This window comes from Bos mutus, chromosome 1 (genome assembly GCF_027580195.1).
Source record: "Bos mutus isolate GX-2022 chromosome 1, NWIPB_WYAK_1.1, whole genome shotgun sequence".
In the NCBI taxonomy this organism is placed as follows: Eukaryota; Metazoa; Chordata; class Mammalia; order Artiodactyla; family Bovidae; genus Bos; species Bos mutus.
The window spans coordinates 86,454,747-86,472,738 of record NC_091617.1 but is presented as its reverse complement, the minus strand read 5'-3'; the positions used below and the strand labels follow the sequence as shown (position 1 = coordinate 86,472,738).

Sequence of the window (17,992 nt, the reverse complement as noted above, 5' to 3'; positions counted from 1 at the left end):
TTATTGGAAAAGTTTTATTGGAGTACAGTTGATTTGCAATGTTGTATTGGTTTCATGTGTATAGCCAAGTGAATCAGTTATACATATACATATATCCACTTTTTTTTTTTTTTAGATTCTTGTTCCATATAGGCCATTACAGAGCACTGAGTAGAGTTCCTTGTAAGTGCATTTTCAGTTTATATCATCAATTTATGATGGGTTTATTGGAATGTAACTCTGTCCTTTATTGAGGAGTATCTCTAATTGTAAGAACAACTGCATGATTTTAAATACACTACACTCCATGAAGAAAAAGGAAAGGAGGTGGTAAGGGAGGATTTCTTTGAAGAAACAACACACAAAGGGATACTCACTTTGACTGCTGTGCAGGAGGAGTGGAGACAGGGTTTTGGAGAAAAGGAGGAGCAAGTTTGAAGCTCTGAGATGGGAAAGCCTTTTCAAACGTATGCATTGTGCATCATATGATTTTTATAAATTCTTACCCATGTCTCATACTTGTATTATCATTTGATTTGGGAATAATGTAGCTTCATCTTATCTGTCTTATGCGCCAAGATTTTTTTTTTAACTATTGAAGAAAAGTTCTTATGGTAGGTGTTGTATAATTATTATTTCTTTTAAACTCGAATGAAAGAAACTTGTATTCTTTTGTCACAAAGCACAACATTTTTTAGTGCTTTACTGTCTATCGTTTTTGAAAATATTTTCTACACATCAAAGTTTGATAAATAATCTTCTGAATTTTTCTTCAATGAAAAGAACATACCTCAAGTCTGTATTTTGGATTTAAGAGTTGAATCTCTTACCTAGTCTTGTTTCAAGTGTTTTAGAATTTTGTAGTATCTTATATCTTATATTTTATTTCCTAAACATTTGTTGTATATATTAGAAAATGAGCAACTTACTATTCTTACTTGTCTTTTGGTTCTTTAACAAATATCACTGGGTTGAAAGGCTCGCTCGTCAAACTCCCTTTTTCCCAGCAGGACTAACTCAGTGGAGTGGTCTCTCCATTTTGTAAGTAGAAAGAGTGACTCACAGAGAGATTAAATGACTTACACACAACCGCAGTATAATTTGGGAACATCAGCTGGACTCCTTGATACCCTGTGTGCCACCTGAACCTAGTTTACATTTCAAAGTAATTCTGATGAACAAATCTAAATAAACTGGTGTACAAATTGAATGACCACAAGGGTGGATTTTTAGATAGCACACATGTTTTTTGTTTTGAAAACCACTAGATTACAAATTGAAGATATAAGTACTTTAAAAATTATCCAACATTACTGCTGTCTTTTAATTTTGTTGTAATAGAAGATATTCCTAGTTGATGAGAAAAAGAATATAAATTTGTAGCAAAATGGACTTTTCAGAAATCAAAGATTTATCCCTTTAAACGTTATTCTTCTCCATCAGCCTTGACAGAAAGCCTAAACTTTTCACTAACGTTTATCTTACCAGTTTTTTTTTTTTTTTTCGGTCTTGTTAGGTTTTGAGGTATGATAAAGACCAGATTTTAAGATAGCTAATATTGATAATGTATATCAAGTTGTATATTAAGATTTCTCTCTTACACTGAATATAGTTTGGTTCCAAAGTTTGGTTTATGTATTATTGGTTTTTGGTTCTTTGAACATTTCTAGATGGAAGTATTGTCCTAGTGATGTAACCAGAAGCCATTTGAATGGGACTTTTCCAGAGATGTGGTGCTCTGTTAATTTTCATGTTGATATATAACCTGGGACACAAATTCTGAGTTTGTTGCCAGCAGTTGCCTGGAAGTTTCTAGTAGCTGAAGGATCTAATTAGAGATTATTACCAACTACAGTGTATTATGGTTCTCTGCCAAGGCTTTACTGCAATAATGCCTATTCTCTTGGGTTATTTAGTACTCAGTTATGGAAATTGGTTATGTGATTATGATATGAATATATTCATTCAACAAATATTTATTGAGTGCCTTTTACATGTTAGATGTGGTTCTAGTGGTAGAGATGTAGTAATTTAGATAAAGTCTCTGCCTTCATGGAGATTATATTCTAGTATGTAATCTCTAGAAGGATAATAAACAAGAACATAAATTATATACTTGCAAATAGTGATACATGCCAGGAAGAAAGTTAGCCAGGGTCAGGTGTAGGGAACTCGAAAGGGTAGGGAGATGGGGAGGTGGCTTTTAATCAGACCTGCAAAAGAACAATGATCTTTAGAGAGAGTGTTCCAGGAAAGAGACGACAGGATGGCATGACTCTGAAGCAGGAGCGAGCTTGGTATGCCCTGGGCAGCAAAAAGGGGAAGTGGCTGGGGTGTTGTGGTGTGGGAGAAAGGGGTGGGAATGAGGTCAGAGAAGTAGGCAGGGCAGATGCAGGAAGGGGCAGGAAAAGAAATCTGTTTCTGGATTCTTCTTTCTAAAACTTCCAAGCTCAGAGAACCTAAGCTTCAAGAGGGGAAGGTAAAGACCACAAAGCAGGGAGTATGAGATAGGAAATGAACTTAAGAAGTGAAAGGAATGATTGTGGGTTGAGATGAGAGATGGATGGTTACAGTTAGATTGCTATGTCACATAAACTGGTCAGAAAGAGGGCTTGCGGATGGGGCAGGTACAGCCAGCAGCATGGTTCTGGGCACGGCTTGGGAGCCAAGCTGCCTGGGTCCACTCTGGGCTTCATCACTCCCTCCTGGGTGGTTTTGGAAGCTACCTAATGAATTTGCATCTTGATTTCTCATCTCTCAAAGTGGGTGATGACAATGATCCCTTCCTCATACGGTTGTAAATGAAGACTTAGTCAGGCAGTATAGGAAACTCTCCAGACATGGTAGTTGTTACTGCTGTCATTATTAATTTTGACATGACCAGAACAATTCCTTACCTTACCTTTCGGTTTTGAGAAGGTAGTTGCGATGGCCTAACCCAGTGCTGCTTGACTCTGGCTGCATGTTGGAATCACTGGGAAACTTGTGAAAGATTCCAAATCTGAGAGGATTTTAACTCATGCCTGGGGTTAAGGCCTATTGATAGAAGCATAAACATTTTCAACTTCAGTGTGTGTGTGTGTGTGTGTGTGTGCTCAGTTGTGTCTGACTCTTGCGACCCCACGGACTGTAGCCCACCAAGCTCCTCTGTCCATGGGATTTCCCAGGCAAGAATACTGGAGTGGGTTGCCATTTTCCTCCTCCAGGGGATCTTCCCAACCCAGGGCTTGAACCTGGATTCTTTTACCACTGAGTTACCTGGGAAAGCTGCATAGGGAGGCCCATAAATGTGTCTGCAGAGGTGGGAGCTCAGGGAAAAATTCTGATTTAGTTTTGACAGAAAGGCAAGAAGGTCTTGGCTAGGATGATGGCTGATTTTGGTTCTGTTCATCTCTCAGTTCCTATGTTTTGACTGTTGCTTCTCGTTGCTTCTCATTTTCTAGGTATGTAGGAAATCTTCCAAGAATATTTGACTACTCTCCTTTAGATCCAACACAAGATTTCAACACACAGATGTAAGTGACCTGCTGTAGTTTTTAAGAAAAGTTTATCTGAAATAGTGCTCAGAGTGGTTATCTCTGGGTTGCAGAATTAAAGACGATTCTTTTCTTTACTGTCTGTATTGTTTAAAAGTATTCCAAAATAAGCATGTGTTGCTTTTGTAAAAAGGAAGAAATTAGTAAAATGATAAAGTACTGAGAATTTGAAAATGGAATCAGTATCAAGCAGAATCAAGTAAGTTATTTGTGAGTAATTGAGATACAGTGTTTCACTAAAAGCAGCTGTAGTTACTGAAATTTGTAGATAATTTTGGCATCTCTGAAGGGAAGCAACAATGACCTTTTTGTCTCTTTCTCCCTCCTGTCCAGGACTAAGTTAGGACATGGCCTTCTCTCAGGCCAGTATTCAAAACCTCCCGTGAAGTCTGAGCTCATTGAACAGGTGATGAAGGAGGAACACAAGGTATGTGTCTGGGTGTCTGCCATGTTGACTCAGAGGAAAGAAGGACCTCCCTAGTGACAACGTGGACTACCTATAATTTGGTGAATGGTGGCTGTAAATTTCTTGAGCTGTCAACATAGCTTTTTCATTTTAGGGTCTAGGGTGTCTATCTGCTCTTAAAAGTTGTGATAAGGAATGGCCACAAGGTTGTGGTTTCTAGTGACATTTGCTTCATGGATTATATGTGATTGTCATCATTACTGGTCTTTAGAAATAATATTCTTCATAACATAGAGCTGGAATGGAAGGAATAAATGTATAAAAATATAAACATTTTCCCCCTCGTTATCCCTGTCTTGGTGCTTCTAGTATTTGTCTTCTCCTAAGCCGCAGCTTTGTTTCCTAGGGTTTCTCAGAAGGTTGTTTGTTAAAACACAACACACATATTCCTATCCCCCACCCCCACCTCCTAGCAGAGGATTCTGAATTTCTGGGGAGGGCTGGGCAGTCCTCATTTTTGGTAGGCTGCTGGGGGTTTGAAAGCATACTTTGGTAAAAAAGAAACTCGGTTGGCCATTCAGTCACTATTAATTGACTGACTGAAAGGTGTGCTTCATCTCCTAATTATCAGACTCACATTTCCCTATGTCTGCTGGTTGGGCTACTGACCCCTCTCTGGGCTGCTCTGTTAATGCAACTCCGAGGGTATCACTTGCAGCCTGGCCTTTTGGAGTGATGCAGTGGCTTTGGAATTGTGCAGGGCACAGCTTACACAGCTGTATTTGGGGGTCTAGGTTCTCACAGCTGCGGATGTCCTGAGTGGAATGCAGGCCCCGCTTCCCCATCCCTCTTGCTCTGCCTCCAGGCTACCTTGTCTTGACTTAGTGGCAAGTTCTTTCAGTTCTGTTTTTCATGTGTGTGATCTCTGTGCTCCCATCTTAACATCAATCAGCCTTGACTAATGCCTGCAGACTGAGAGCAAGAAGTGAAAGTGAATAGTTCTTTTTCAGAATGAAGCCAATTAGTTGCGGAAGTAGAGCAAACAGGAGAAGAGATATTAGGCAGGGAAAATATAGAGGCAGTGTTTGGGGGTGGGGAGAGGGAATTAGGTTGTGAGGAGGGTGGAGAGGGATGTACGCATTCTGGGGCTCAGGCCAAGAGATCAGAGTATTGTGGGCAGGAAGTCCTCTGTTGCATTGTTACCCAGCCTTGTAGCAAGGAGTCCCTTATCTACCAGGGACTGGAAGAGCCTTCCTTGATTGGAATGGAGTTGGAGTGGTTTGGGTGCAGGGCTGGGCTTTCAGGTTATCCGGGCTTCTTCTACCTCTGAGCTCCTGTGTAACTTTGAAGAGGTGATGGTGAAAACACTTGGTCCAAAGTTTTGTGTTATTTATTTATGCGATGCTGGGTCTTTGCTGCTCTTTGAGGGCTTTCTCTAGTTATATCAAGCGGGAGCTACTTTTCAGTGCATGGGCTTCTCATTGCGGTGGCTTCTCTTGTTGCGGAGCGTGGGCTCCAGGTATGCGGGCGTCAGTAATTGCGCCTTCCGGGCTCTAGAGCATGAGTTCAGTAGTAGTGGCGGATGGGTTTAGTTGCCCTGAAGCATGTGGGATCTTCCTTGACCAGGGATCAAACCCATGTCCCCTGCATTGGCAGGTGAATTCTTAACTATTGAGTCCTCAGGAAAGTCCCCAAAATGTTTTGATCACATTTATCCTGGGTTTTCATCCAGGCTGTCACTTCTTGGGGCAGAGTCTATCTTTCGTGGTGGAGGAGATGGAGACTTGGTTGGGCCTCGGGGGCCTGGCTTCCTCTCCTGACTCTGCAAAGATCTGGAGACGGGGTGGCAGTGGGGGGAAAATCCTGTAACCTTTCAATCTCAGCTGTCAAATGGCATTGGTCTTGCTGGTGGTTGTGAATATTTCAAGTGTGAAGGGGCCCCTCTCTAATGTAAATAAAATCTGTGTACGTTACAGGACTGTTGTGTTTTTGGAATCTCCTCATTTGAGAAAATGTAAAATGAAAACTGACCAATTTAGCAATGTTTGGAAGGAAAATTTACTTTTGTTAACATCACAATATCCTTTTGTGATACTAGAAAAAAGTAAATAGTTCTTATATAAGGCATATTCTTTATTTAGTCTGTGAACAGCTGGGGACCCTCGTCTCCTCCTCACCTTGGATTAGTGTGGGAGTTATGTGATCTTCAGGGATCTGAGGCTTGCAGGCAGGAACCCCTGCCCTGTCTGGCTCAGGGTGTGCAACCTGGCAGCCCTTGGGCCACGTCTGTTCTGCAGGTGTGTTTTGCTGGGCCCTCCCACAGAATCTGAATTTCCAGTTTCTCTTAAACATTCAGAACCTCTGGCAGTCCTTGGCCCCTGACAACAGTTGGCTGGAGCTGAGTAGCAGCCCTCCCACCACATAGGACACGCAGTCCCCAGCTGGCTCCAGTCCCCTTGTCGTTTGTGACCTGATTGCTACGCTGGGTATTTGGGTGTGACCCTTGGTCTAGATGATTTATAAAGTTCTTCCCCTCACCACCACCCGCACCCCTGAGGTGCCAGGATCAATTAGAGTCCCTTTGACATTCAGAATAAGCTTGAATTGACCTCATGATTTTCTTTGTGGCCCCAGAGGTGTCAGTTTCAAGCTATTACTTGAACAGACAAGTAATTCATTGTAAGATCTCCAGTGCTCTTGACAGTGGAGGGAATTACTTTCTGAGGCATCAAGATTTTCACTGGCAGTTGGTTTCAGAGCAACCAATTTGGGAGAACCTTTCTTTTTAAGGTCTCAGGAGCCCTGTGGTCAGGTGGTCTCGTCCCTGGTCTCCGCTGTTTGTCTCTTGTCTTGTAGAGGAGCCTGAAACGCTCTGAGAGAGGAAGGAAGATGTGCTGAAACAGAGGATAGGTTACGAGAGGAATGTGTGCCACACAGAGAGCCGTGTGGCAGGAATGCCTTTTTCAGGGCCTCCACTACCAGTGATACCAATGACTGGCACAGGCCCTTCCTGTGTATTCCCTGATGCAGAAATGGATGCACAGAATCCTTGCCTACAGTTACAAGTCAGGGAGTGGAGAGCTGGGGTTCATACCAGGGAGTCCGGCCCTGAGTCTGTGCAGTATTGATGGAGTCTCTACGCTGTCCTGCTTCCCTGACAGCTGTTCTAGTACTCATTTCAGGCTCCCAGGGCCTCTGTGTGTGGAGCTGCAGATGGGTGATAAAGGGGCTGGGTGGATTTTGCCGAGTTACCAGGTAGCCCAGTAACTTGGACTATTCACACCTTGGGTCATTTCTAAAATATATACTTCATTGCTCTGCTACAGACCAAGGTGAAATCGAGTTTTTATAGATGCATGCTTAATATGCATTTCATCTACAAAAAAGATTTTCAGTGTTTTGTGGGGGCACTGCCATTTCTATATAAATTTGTTGATTTTTAAAATTAAATTGCATCTATGGTAGATAAAACCTGCTCACTATGAAAATACAGTTTTTCTTCTCCAAAAAATGTATTCCAGATCTTTATGCATTCTAAGACAGTGCTTTCACACATTTTAATACAGATTACTCTATAATTTATTTTTCCTTCTGAAGATAGCACATTATTAACAATTTTGTATTCCAAACAGTTTCTTAAGTGACAGTTATTTTGATTTCCCATTCTAATTAATCCTTGACACAAAATTCCTGGCCTCAGTTTTTGATCAACATGAGATAACCAAGGTTCTGCTTCCAGGTGATGTATTTATAGCTGCAAACAAAAGAACTTTATTTTCACTAACCTCCATTTTCCTACTTTGGGCAAATGTAACATTTCTAACTCACCTTTTAAATTATGAAAAATACCTTGGGGGAATAACCTCTGTTCCTTTAGCTTAGGAGATTTGGGGTTTGGACATAAGTTAGGAATTACTTGTCCAAGGTTTATGATTTAAGGTTAAAAATTTAAATCAAAAGATGATATACTCCTGTGTACTGGGGACAGGCTGAGATGCATATATATATATATATATATTTTCATCCTGGTGATCTTACAGTGTAAGTATCTCTACAAGCATTGCTCTAATAAGTTGATACAAAGCCTTAGTCTTTCTCCTTGTTAGTTAAAGCATTCAGCCGAGACGAATATGAGTGGACAGTGACTGCCTTCTTGGTGCACTGTTAAACAGAAAGCTCTGTGTAAGCATTTGGGAAAGATTCTGAACACTGTAGTCCTCTCTCTAATTTTAGCTGATCTGTTTTCAAATTGCTGATGGAGAAAGTAAGTACAGTATCCTATAAATATGACAGGTTCCTTAGGTGGTTGCTATTTTGGAGATGGTCTGGGGCTGTCTCTTGTAAAGTTGTCAGGACAAGCCATTGCTTCTGGTATCCAAGGGTCAGCTTACAGAAAGCACATGAGCTTCCTAAAAGTCTCATTCTTGGTCAGTGTTGGTCTCTCTTGTTTGGTGATGGGCCCATATGGGACACTCAGGTGATGGCACTGACTCAGTGCCCACTAGGAAACATGGTATTTCTTTGATTCCTTTTATTTGTTTTGGCTGTACCATACAGCTTGTAGAATCTTAGTTTCCTGACCAGGGATTGAACCCAGGCCAAAGCAGTGAAAGCACTGAGTCTTCACCACTGGACCACCAGGGGATTCCCTCTGGTTCTTTTTTTAAAATTAAAAAAAATAGAAAACAACATTTATTTTTAATTGAAGGATAACTGCTTTACATTGTTGATTTCTGCCAAATGTCAACACCTGGGGTTCTTATTTAGGCTTTTTGGTTTCTTTTAAGTGACCGCTTTATTCTGGAACCTGATCTTTTAAAAAAATTATTTAAATTTGCAAATAATACACAGACATAGAGAGCAGAGTATAATGAATCTCCATGTACCATCTCCAATTTGGTTTCATCAATCTCCCCTCAACTCAATTTCACCCCTCCTTCCTCATTCCCTTCCTCTTCTTTACCTGCAGAAAATGAACACAAAATCTAAACACTATCCTTTTCACCTGTAAATATTCAATATGCACCTGTAACTAGAATACTTTTTTTTTTTTTAAAAAGCAATATGTTGAAAGTCAATTAAGGTGTTAGAAACACACTAGCAAAATGTATCATCCAGTACCCAGCCAATATCCATATTTTCCCCTGCACTGTCAAAGCGCTATCAACCCTGAATATTCATTAGAAGGACTGGTGCTGAAGCTGAAGCTCCAGTACCTGATTGATGGGCCGACTCATTGGTAAAGACTCTGATGCTAGGAAAGATTGAAGGCAGGAGGAGAAAGGGACAACAGAGGACGAGATGGTTGGATGGCATGAGTATGAGCAAGCTCCAGGAGGTGGTGAAGGACAGGGAAGCCTGGTGTGCTGTAGTCCATCGGGTCACAGAGTTGGACACGCCTGAGCGACTGAACGACATCAAAGACAGCTTCTTAGAGTTCTCCTCTTTTTGCAAGACTGACTGATCTGTTGAAGGAGCTGAATCATTTGCCCCAGGATTGCTTCCTTAAGGTGTTGTTCAGTTTGTGTTTCTTATAAGCTGGAAGTTAGATGTGGAAGCTTAATTAGATTCAGGCTCAACATTTTTATAGCCTGACTTTCTATTATATGGACATAATGTGAACATAGTAATAGTTGATCATGGGAATTAGTGAATTTCCGCCCTCAGAAATCAGAGGTAGAACAGGTGAGGACCATGGGTGAGGACAGAGGGGCTAGCTGTGGTTAGGCATTAAGTGTAGAGTGGCTGAGTTTGAGATAAATCAGACCAGCTGTGAAAGCTGGGAGCTGGTCTGCAGTGGGGCAGAGACAGCATGTCTCCAGTTAGGAAGCTTTTTAATGACTTCTCAATGATTATCACTTCTCAAGCTATAACTTGTCTGCTGCACCAGGGATTAGGCCAGGTCAGTTGAGGACAAACAAAGAACTGAAATGGGCACCGAGATGGAAGAGGCATGGAGGGAAGTGAATGAGGCTGGGCCAGAGCCCGAGCGTGGGGCTGAGCCTCTGGTTTTCACCGTGGTCTCTGTTGGAACTTCTCCCAGCTGTACGACCATACGGTGGCATAGAGCAGCAGCCAACTCTTCAGTTTACTTTCAGCAAGTTGGTAAACTTTCCCAAGCAGCTGCTTTGATGGGGACTGGCAGCCAAGCACAGCTTGTAAGAGGTAACAGCAGCAAGCAGTGAGTGTGTGCATACGTGAATGCCTAAACCCAAATTCACAACGTGAACAGGCGTATTCCAGGTGGTGCCTCTGCACTGCCCAGATGGAGACGTCGTTGTTGGCCTGGCCTGAGAGGTTGACCTCAGAGGTCGATTTGAAGAGGGCTTACTCAGAATCCGGACACACTGTTTTCTCAGCAGTGGGTAAGAGAGACTTCGGATATCAGAGGTGAGAACTAGGCACATGTAGTTCTTGCAAGAGACAGTGTTAGGACATGAGAAAGATGGATGGATAAAGAGAGAGAGCGAGACAGATCTACTTTCCTAGTTGTGTGATCCTGGGTCAGTTACTTTACTCCTCTCGAACTCAATTTCCTCATCTGTCAAATGTAGAAAATTATAATAGTCACCTCATGAGGTTGAGTAATTTAAGTAAAGATGCACATATAAGATGTGCCTGCTGCCTAGTAAATGTTCATCCTGGTACCTAGAATAGTGTCTGAAATTTTGTAACACTTGGTAAATTCCTATTGAATGAACGACTAAATGTTGGTATGCAAATATAAGGCATTATTTGCATGCATGTGTTGGCTGATACTATATAGATATATGTCAGCATTATGAGTGAAGAAAGTTACAACTTTTACATGCCTTTCAGGAGGTGTATGTGTGGGTAGTTAAATGGATCATCAGGTATAATTTGGTCTTCGCTGATGCTGAAGGCACATTTGCAGCCTTCTGTGTGTATGTAGGCTGATCATTTATATACAGGTTCCGAGTCCTCAGATGCTCAAATGCTGCCTCTTTGGGGAATTCTTCTCCCAGAGCTGCCAACACTGTTTTAGGTTGTCTGCAGTGTTCCCTAATATTTGTTATAGATATGTGTTGAATCTCACCTCCACCCCACCTGTTGTCTGTCACCTCGTGGTGAGGAATCCCCAACATGTTCTACATGAAGTAGGTGGCCAGTAAATACTAGATGCCCAGATCAGATGTATTTTGAGCAAGACGGAATTCTCCTGAGTTTTATTAGAAACATCGCTTAGAACATGTGTGCCTTGAAGAGACTTCATATGTGGAGCTGCCTCGTGGCTGCCAGGAGAGAGAGCTCTTGGAGTTTTCCCATCGCTTTTTGCATCTGACTGTGTGGTTGTGCACCCCTGCCGTGGCCTGTGGACCCTAGGCCTGGACCCTAGTGTCCAGGAGATCTCACAGAGGTGTGAGACAAGGCCTTCACCTGCCAAGTGCTGCAGTCAGGCTGAGGAGACAGGCTAGAGTGGGCTGAATGTTAAAGCAAAAGGCATGATGTTGAGTTCAGTGCCCAGTGATGGCCCAGATAGCAAGTTCTCTGTATTTCTGAGGAGGGGATGGTGGCCTGGAGGCTGCGCATGTAGAGGTTTTGAGACATGGGTGCACCTTTGCATGGAACGCAGGGTTTACTTCTTCTGCTTGATTGGCAAGGTGAGGTTTGTCTCACTGAGACCTAATGTGTGCTGCAGCTGCGACTCCAGTTTTGCTGCTAGGAGTGTGGAATTGGGATCAGAACCCAGTTCTGGCTCTTTGCTGGCTGCATAGTCACCTGGTCATAAGACCATTTCAGTTGACAGACTTGGTGGCACTTCTCTGCAGCCTCAGTTTCCCTGGCTGTAAAATGGGGATAATGGTAGCACCTGCTTTGTAGGGTTTTGCTACTTCGTAGGGTTTTACACAAGGGGATGTACTGCACCATTATTAGAGGCTGAACTTGGAGAGGACTCAGGAAACAGCTTTATCCTTAAAGATGATGTGGATATTCCAGTCTGCCTCTTTAGAGTATCTCAGGCCAAGTGCCCGGGTTTCCAGCAGATTGTTGTTCACTCAGTCATGTCTGACTCTTTGCCACCCCATGGACTACAGCACACCAGGCTTCCCTGTCCTTCACCATCTCCCAGAGTTTGCTCAAACTCATGTCCATTGACTTGGTGATGCCATCCAACCATCTCGTCCTCTGTCGTCCCCTTCTCCTCCTGTCTTTGTTCCTTCCAGTGAATATTCAGGGTTGATTTCCTTTAGAATTGACTGGTTTGATCTCCTTGCAGTCCAAGAGGCTCTCAAGAGTCTTCTCCAATACCACAGTTCAAGAGCAAATTACTGGCATTAAAAAGCCCTGCTGCTGCTGCTGCTAAGTCGCTTCAGTCGTGTCCAACTCTGTGCAACCCCATAGACGGCAGCCCACCAGGTTCCCCCGTCCTGGGATTCTCCAGGCAAGAACACTGGAGTGGGTTGCCATTTCCTTCTCCAATGCATGAAAGTAAAAAGTGAAAGTGAAGTCGCTTAGTCGTGTCCAACTCTTAGCGACCCCATGGACTGCAGCCCACCAGGTTCCTCTGTCCATGGGATTTTCCAGGCAAGAGTACTGGAGTGGGGTGCCATTGCCTTCTCCGATAAAAAGCCCATTTCACATTAAATCTTGTTTAAGGCTTCTCCCACTACCAATTTCAGGTGCCTGGGAAACCAGCAGTGTAGAAAGGTCAGTGTCGGCTTGCTCTAGTGTTTTTCCATTCTTGCTCCAGCTCTTTCCCTCCTCAGGCTGCTCCAGGTTCAAGGGTTGGGGAGATTGGAGTTGAGGCAGAGCCTTTCCCTGAGCAGAGTGTGTTTGCTCCCTCTTGGCTGCGAGAGTCTGTGATCATGGTTGGCCTTTTGTGGGCGCATATTAGTGGTTCTTTCAGAGATGTGCTTGTCCTTTCAGTGACCCCCACGAGGACCTTTTACCTGATGCCCTGACCCAGTGACCTCTGTGAGCCCTACCCCAGCTCCTCAGCGGGCCGCCCTCCCATTGTCTTAGGCAGCGTCCTCTCTGGAGGAGCCCAGTTGCCTTCTGAGCAGTCCTTTAGCCCCCCGGGGAAGCTTACACATCCAAAGGTCACAGCCAAAGTTGTCCCAGCTCTTCCCATCCTGGCAGCTGCAGGCAACCTCCTTCAGCTTCTCTAGGTGAGGGTGGGCTCCCAGGAACGCCCTGTGGTCCAGAAGCAGCCCTGGGCTGGCCCCTGAGCAGTACTTTGCCTGGGGCTGGGAGCCATTTCCTCTCCTTTCTCTCATATTCCCTCCTGGTGGTGGGGAAGCGATGCTGCTGGGCTCACCTCTCCTCTAACTTCTGGCAGAGGACTCCCTCCCATGCCCCAGTGCATCCCTAGTCTGTTCTGAAATGGGTTGTCGCAGACCAGTTTGGTCACTATGGAGCAAGTCCTATGTGGACAGAAATCAGGGTGTTTATCGTGCCTTTTAGTTTTGAGTCAACAGAAGAGCCCCATCCCATTCCCATGTCAGTTTCACAGCACAGTGCCTGGTACGCAATCAACGTCCAGTGTGTCCTGGCCGCTGTCACTGTTTAGCTAACGTGGGCTTCAGTATTCTTATCTGAAATCCTGGCTACTGATAGTCTCTGCTCTGCTTCCCACTTGTGAGTTTTGGTTTTATTTTTATATTTTAGCCTCAACAGAATGGGATCTCTCCACGCATGTTTAAGGCCTTTGTGAGCAAGAGCCACCCGGAATTCTCCTCCAATAGACAGCAGGATGCCCAGGAGTTTTTCCTGCACCTGGTGAATCTAGTAGAGGTAAGTCAGCCTTTAGAACTGCTGGAAAGTGTTGTCAGAAGCGTGTCCAGCCCTCGCGTGCAGTCCCGCCTGTGCGGCCAGAACGCTGCCACCCCCAGCCTCTCCCTGTCTGGTTCCTTTTAGAGTTGGCGTCTCTGGGGCTTCCTCTGTTCGGCCCGCTTGTTGTAATTGCTCCTCAAGCCTGGCTTTCTTGGCCTTCGTGGATCTCCCTGTTCTCCTCCTAATTTGAATGTGTTCTAGGAGTGCTTATCCATTTTGTCGTTTGCTGTTTTTGTTTTTGTCTCTGTGACAAGCTCTTGGAGAGGCCAGTGTGGTATTTGGTATCCTCCTGTCCTCTGTCCTCCGAGATGCTCGCTCTGGGCTCAGAGCAGAATCCAATCACGTTAAATGCTGTGGTTCTTAAAGGCCACTGAGAATTTATGACTAAAGGCTTTTTTTCTCCCCTCTTAAAAAAATTAACTACTTTTTTCCTGATGACTAGTGTGTTCTTTGTGGAAACAGAGGCACAGAAGAGAAAATCAAAACCACCCCCATACTGCCTGCTCCCCCAAACAAGCAGTGCTAACATTCTGGTGTCTGACTCCCTACCTCCACCCCAGTTATTTTCCAGGTGCAGTTTATTCTCTGCTTGCTGGTTTGTGAGCAGTGTTTTCCTCTTAACCTGCTGTGAACATTTTGCCATGTCATTATGTACTCAAATATAGCCTACTTTCTTTTTTATTTGTGTATAATTTACATTAGTACATTTATAGAATCATATCATACATGGCTTAATTTTTTAATATAAACAAATCTTAAAATATATTTTTAAATAAAAATTTGCTTAAATTAAAAAACTTTACATTTTTTAAAATTTACTTTTTAATTATTTTTAAGCTTTTTATTTTATAGTGAGGTATAGCCAGTTAACAGTGTTGTGATAGTTTCAGGTAAACAGCAAAGGGACTCAGCCATCCATATATGTGTATCCATTCTCCCCAAACTCCCCTCCTATCCTGTCTACCACATAACATTGAGAAGAGTTCCATGTGCTGTATAATAGGTCCTTGTTGGTTACCCATTTTAAGTATAGCAGTGTGTACATGTCCATCTCAAACAACCTGACTATACGTGGCTTAATTTTTCCGGTGCAGCCCTTGATTTTTTTTCCCTCCTTTCTCTTTACTTGGCCTTTCATATCTCCTTTCTTCTAATTCTGTCTAGGTCAGTCCCTCTGCCATGACTTTTGATGGCTGCATACTATTTATTTACATGATGAACTATAATTTGTTTAACCAATCTCCCATTTTTGGACTTTAGGTAACTACCAGTCTTTTGCTTTAAAGTACTCTGAACTGGTATGCCCAGAGGGAATGTTTAGTAACATCAGATCTTTTCACCAGATTTATATTTGATTCTGTACTAATTTTTATACATGGGTGGCTCCGACAGTAAAGAATCTGCCTACAATGCAGGAGACCCAGATTCGATCCCTGGGTCAGGAAGATCCCCTGGAGAAGGGAATGGCAGCCCATTCCAGTATTCTTCCCATGGACAGAGGAGCCTGGCGGAATACAGTCCATCACAAAGAGTTGGACATGACTAAAACGACATAGCATGCGTGTCCCATGAAAGTAATATAAGCTTACCGACTTGATATAATCTCATTTTCAGAGGAACCGCATTGGCTCAGAAAACCCAAGTGATGTTTTTCGGTTTTTGGTGGAAGAGCGGATTCAGTGCTGTCAGACCCGAAAAGTCCGCTACACGGAGAGGGTGGACTACCTGATGCAGTTACCTGTGGCCATGGAGGCGGCAACCAACAAAGGTAGTGTTCCAGAGCGGGAGGTGAACAGAGTGCTTCTTCACACGTGAAGACCCTCGAGTAAGAGCTGGTGCAGTTTAGTTACTGCAGAGCTGTGTCTGGAGTAGGCCTGGAAGGGGTCTGCTCTGCATGTCTCTTCTCATCCATACTTCAGTCCCCATGTAGCTTTCTTTGAGATTTTCATGGAGCCAGTTATGGAGGAAACCTACTTCAGTGCCTATAAGTTTCAACAACAGGTTGGTTTAGAGTCAGTTTAATTTGGAGGAAATTATTTGTAATTTAACATTATCACTTACAAGTTGTGCTGTAAAGTCTGAGGGAAGTGGTCAGAACTACCTTTTTTGATGTGAGCCATCAAAGAATCCATCTTTGGCATCTGAACAAAGTGCCTGTTGTGGGTGATAAAGTGTGGCCGGGCCCTTTGTCAGGCTCCCCTTAGAAAGGTCTCTGGACCTTGGAAGCAGGAAGAAGGCAGATACCCAGGTGGAGGGGGTGATGCTCAGGGGAAATTTCCTTCAATAAGTCTGATCTGCTTCTTCAGACAAAATAGATGAATGATATTTCTTAGAACTAACATCTTAGAAGCAAAAAAAGGAGAAATATCTGCTCAATTGCTTATCTCCTGTGAACTGGTCATTTTTGTAAAGTTCAAACACTCCTTGGGTGGCTTTTTTATACTCTTTTTGCAGGGGTGGTGGGTAGTCACTTTATTGTGTTAATTGGAAAATGATTTTAAGATGAAAAAATTTCCATTTTCTATAAACTTCTACAGCTTTTCACTAGTTTTTAAATTCTTATTCATTACACAAAGTAGAAATGGGGTGGGGATCTGTGGTTTGTTTCCTTTTTAGCATGAGGCCTAATTGCTTTCTCTTGCCTACCTTGGTGGATGCTGGCTAACATATTCTACTCAGTTCTGTGATCCTCTCTAAACTCACTGTTTATAATTTATGAGTGGTAGCTATTTTTTGTTGTTGTTGTTGTTCAGAAAGGAGATTTGTAATTTAGTGTCAGGAAATTGATAGCTGGAAACACGTAATGCTAGCATCCTAGACAGAAGTCCATCCTAAACCGCTGGTGGACTGGGAAATGAACTGTAAGAGCATATCCAGATGTGTTTAAGAAACCACAAAGATACATCAGTGGCATCTAAAAACTGATAAATCAGAAGTGATTTTTTGTAACACAGAAGGAATTCCTGGAAAGGTCCATTTGAAATACATAGAATTTTGACTTATAGATGGTTTCCAAGAGTAGATCCGCTGACTCCTGGGAAGCTCACAGGGTACTCACTTTTTTCCCCTGGGTGTTCAGTCATTTGAGCAGGGATAGTGTAGAAAGCCTTCTGGGTTGGCTGCTCTGCTTTCTGCAGTGTCAGGTCACCCCACATGAAGTTGTCTGGGTGGTACTGGGTAGGATTGCAGGTCTGGTGCCTTGGGTAACTGTGTTCCTTATAGTTCATCCTGCTCTTTGGCCTGCACTCTCTGTGACCTCTCATCATGGTCAAGGGCCAGGAAGAGCTGAGCCCTCGGATTTCTCTGCATGAAATTCTCTGGTGTGGAGACTTTGTGATTAGAGGGTGGTTTGGGGTCAAACCAGTCTTGACCTCTGGATAAATGGAAGCCCAGGTTCATGCATCACTTACAGCACATGTGTAGTCTGAACCTCTCATCTGGACCGTAATTCACAGTTCCCTCCTGTCAGCCTCAAAGAGGAACAGGCAAAAAATGAACGGCTTGATGCAGCCTGGCATTGCCACTCTAAACACACTTTCAGCAGGCTCCTCTGGCTCTGTGGAGGGCAGCAAGTAAGCAGTCCTACCCCCAGCCCAGAAGGCTTCAGGGAAGGCTGTTCATTGTTCAAGGGGCTCTTTCCTTTCAAGAAAATAAATGACTGCAAAGTCATTTGTTTGCTCTTCTACCCAGATGAACTGATCGCCTATGAACTAACGAGAAGGGAAGCAGAATCAAACAGAAGACCCCTTCCCGAGTTGGTTCGTGCCAAGATACCATTCAGTGCCTGCCTGCAGGCCTTTTCTGAACCAGAAAATGTTGATGATTTCTGGAGCAGCGCCCTGCAAGCAAAGTCTGCGGGTGTGAAGTAAGTGTGTATGTGTGTGTGCCTGTGGGTGGCAGTAGGATGAGAAGGGGGCCTTGAGAGGTAGGGGGCAGTCGGGAAGGGCGAGGGGTGCCACTCTACAGGTCTGTGCATGCTTGCTCACATGTGGCCAGATGGGATTATGATTTACACAACCCTAGTTCTCACAGACCTTGCTTGTATGAGGCCTATCTAGTGAAACAGGCTTGTTGTGATCTGTATCATGTATAAGGGAGAGAATGCCTTTTTTTCTTTTTTTTTTTTTAACTGAGCAGGTATAGCCAAGAACTCTTATGCCCCATGGCAAGATGATATTAATGAAGAAATTCGAAAACTGCTTATGACAGTCTTCAGTATTTAAACTCCACTGTGATAGATTCTGATTCCACAATTAAGATTTGACTTAGAACTTGG

At 43.5% G+C, this 17,992-nt stretch overlaps 1 protein-coding gene across 2 annotated transcripts in view; it reads left to right on the top strand.

Annotated features, from left to right (window-relative positions):
• USP13 (ubiquitin specific peptidase 13) overlaps positions 1-17,992 on the top strand; it is a 130,933-nt gene that overhangs the window by 66,361 nt on the left and 46,580 nt on the right. For both annotated transcript variants that reach the window (XM_070372944.1, XM_070372947.1), the window contains exons 9-13: positions 3,423-3,494; positions 3,849-3,942; positions 13,552-13,677; positions 15,331-15,484; positions 17,407-17,581. In XM_070372944.1, coding sequence (XP_070229045.1) covers positions 3,423-3,494; positions 3,849-3,942; positions 13,552-13,677; positions 15,331-15,484; positions 17,407-17,581 — 621 coding nt within the window. The remainder of the gene's footprint in view (positions 1-3,422; positions 3,495-3,848; positions 3,943-13,551; positions 13,678-15,330; positions 15,485-17,406; positions 17,582-17,992) is intronic.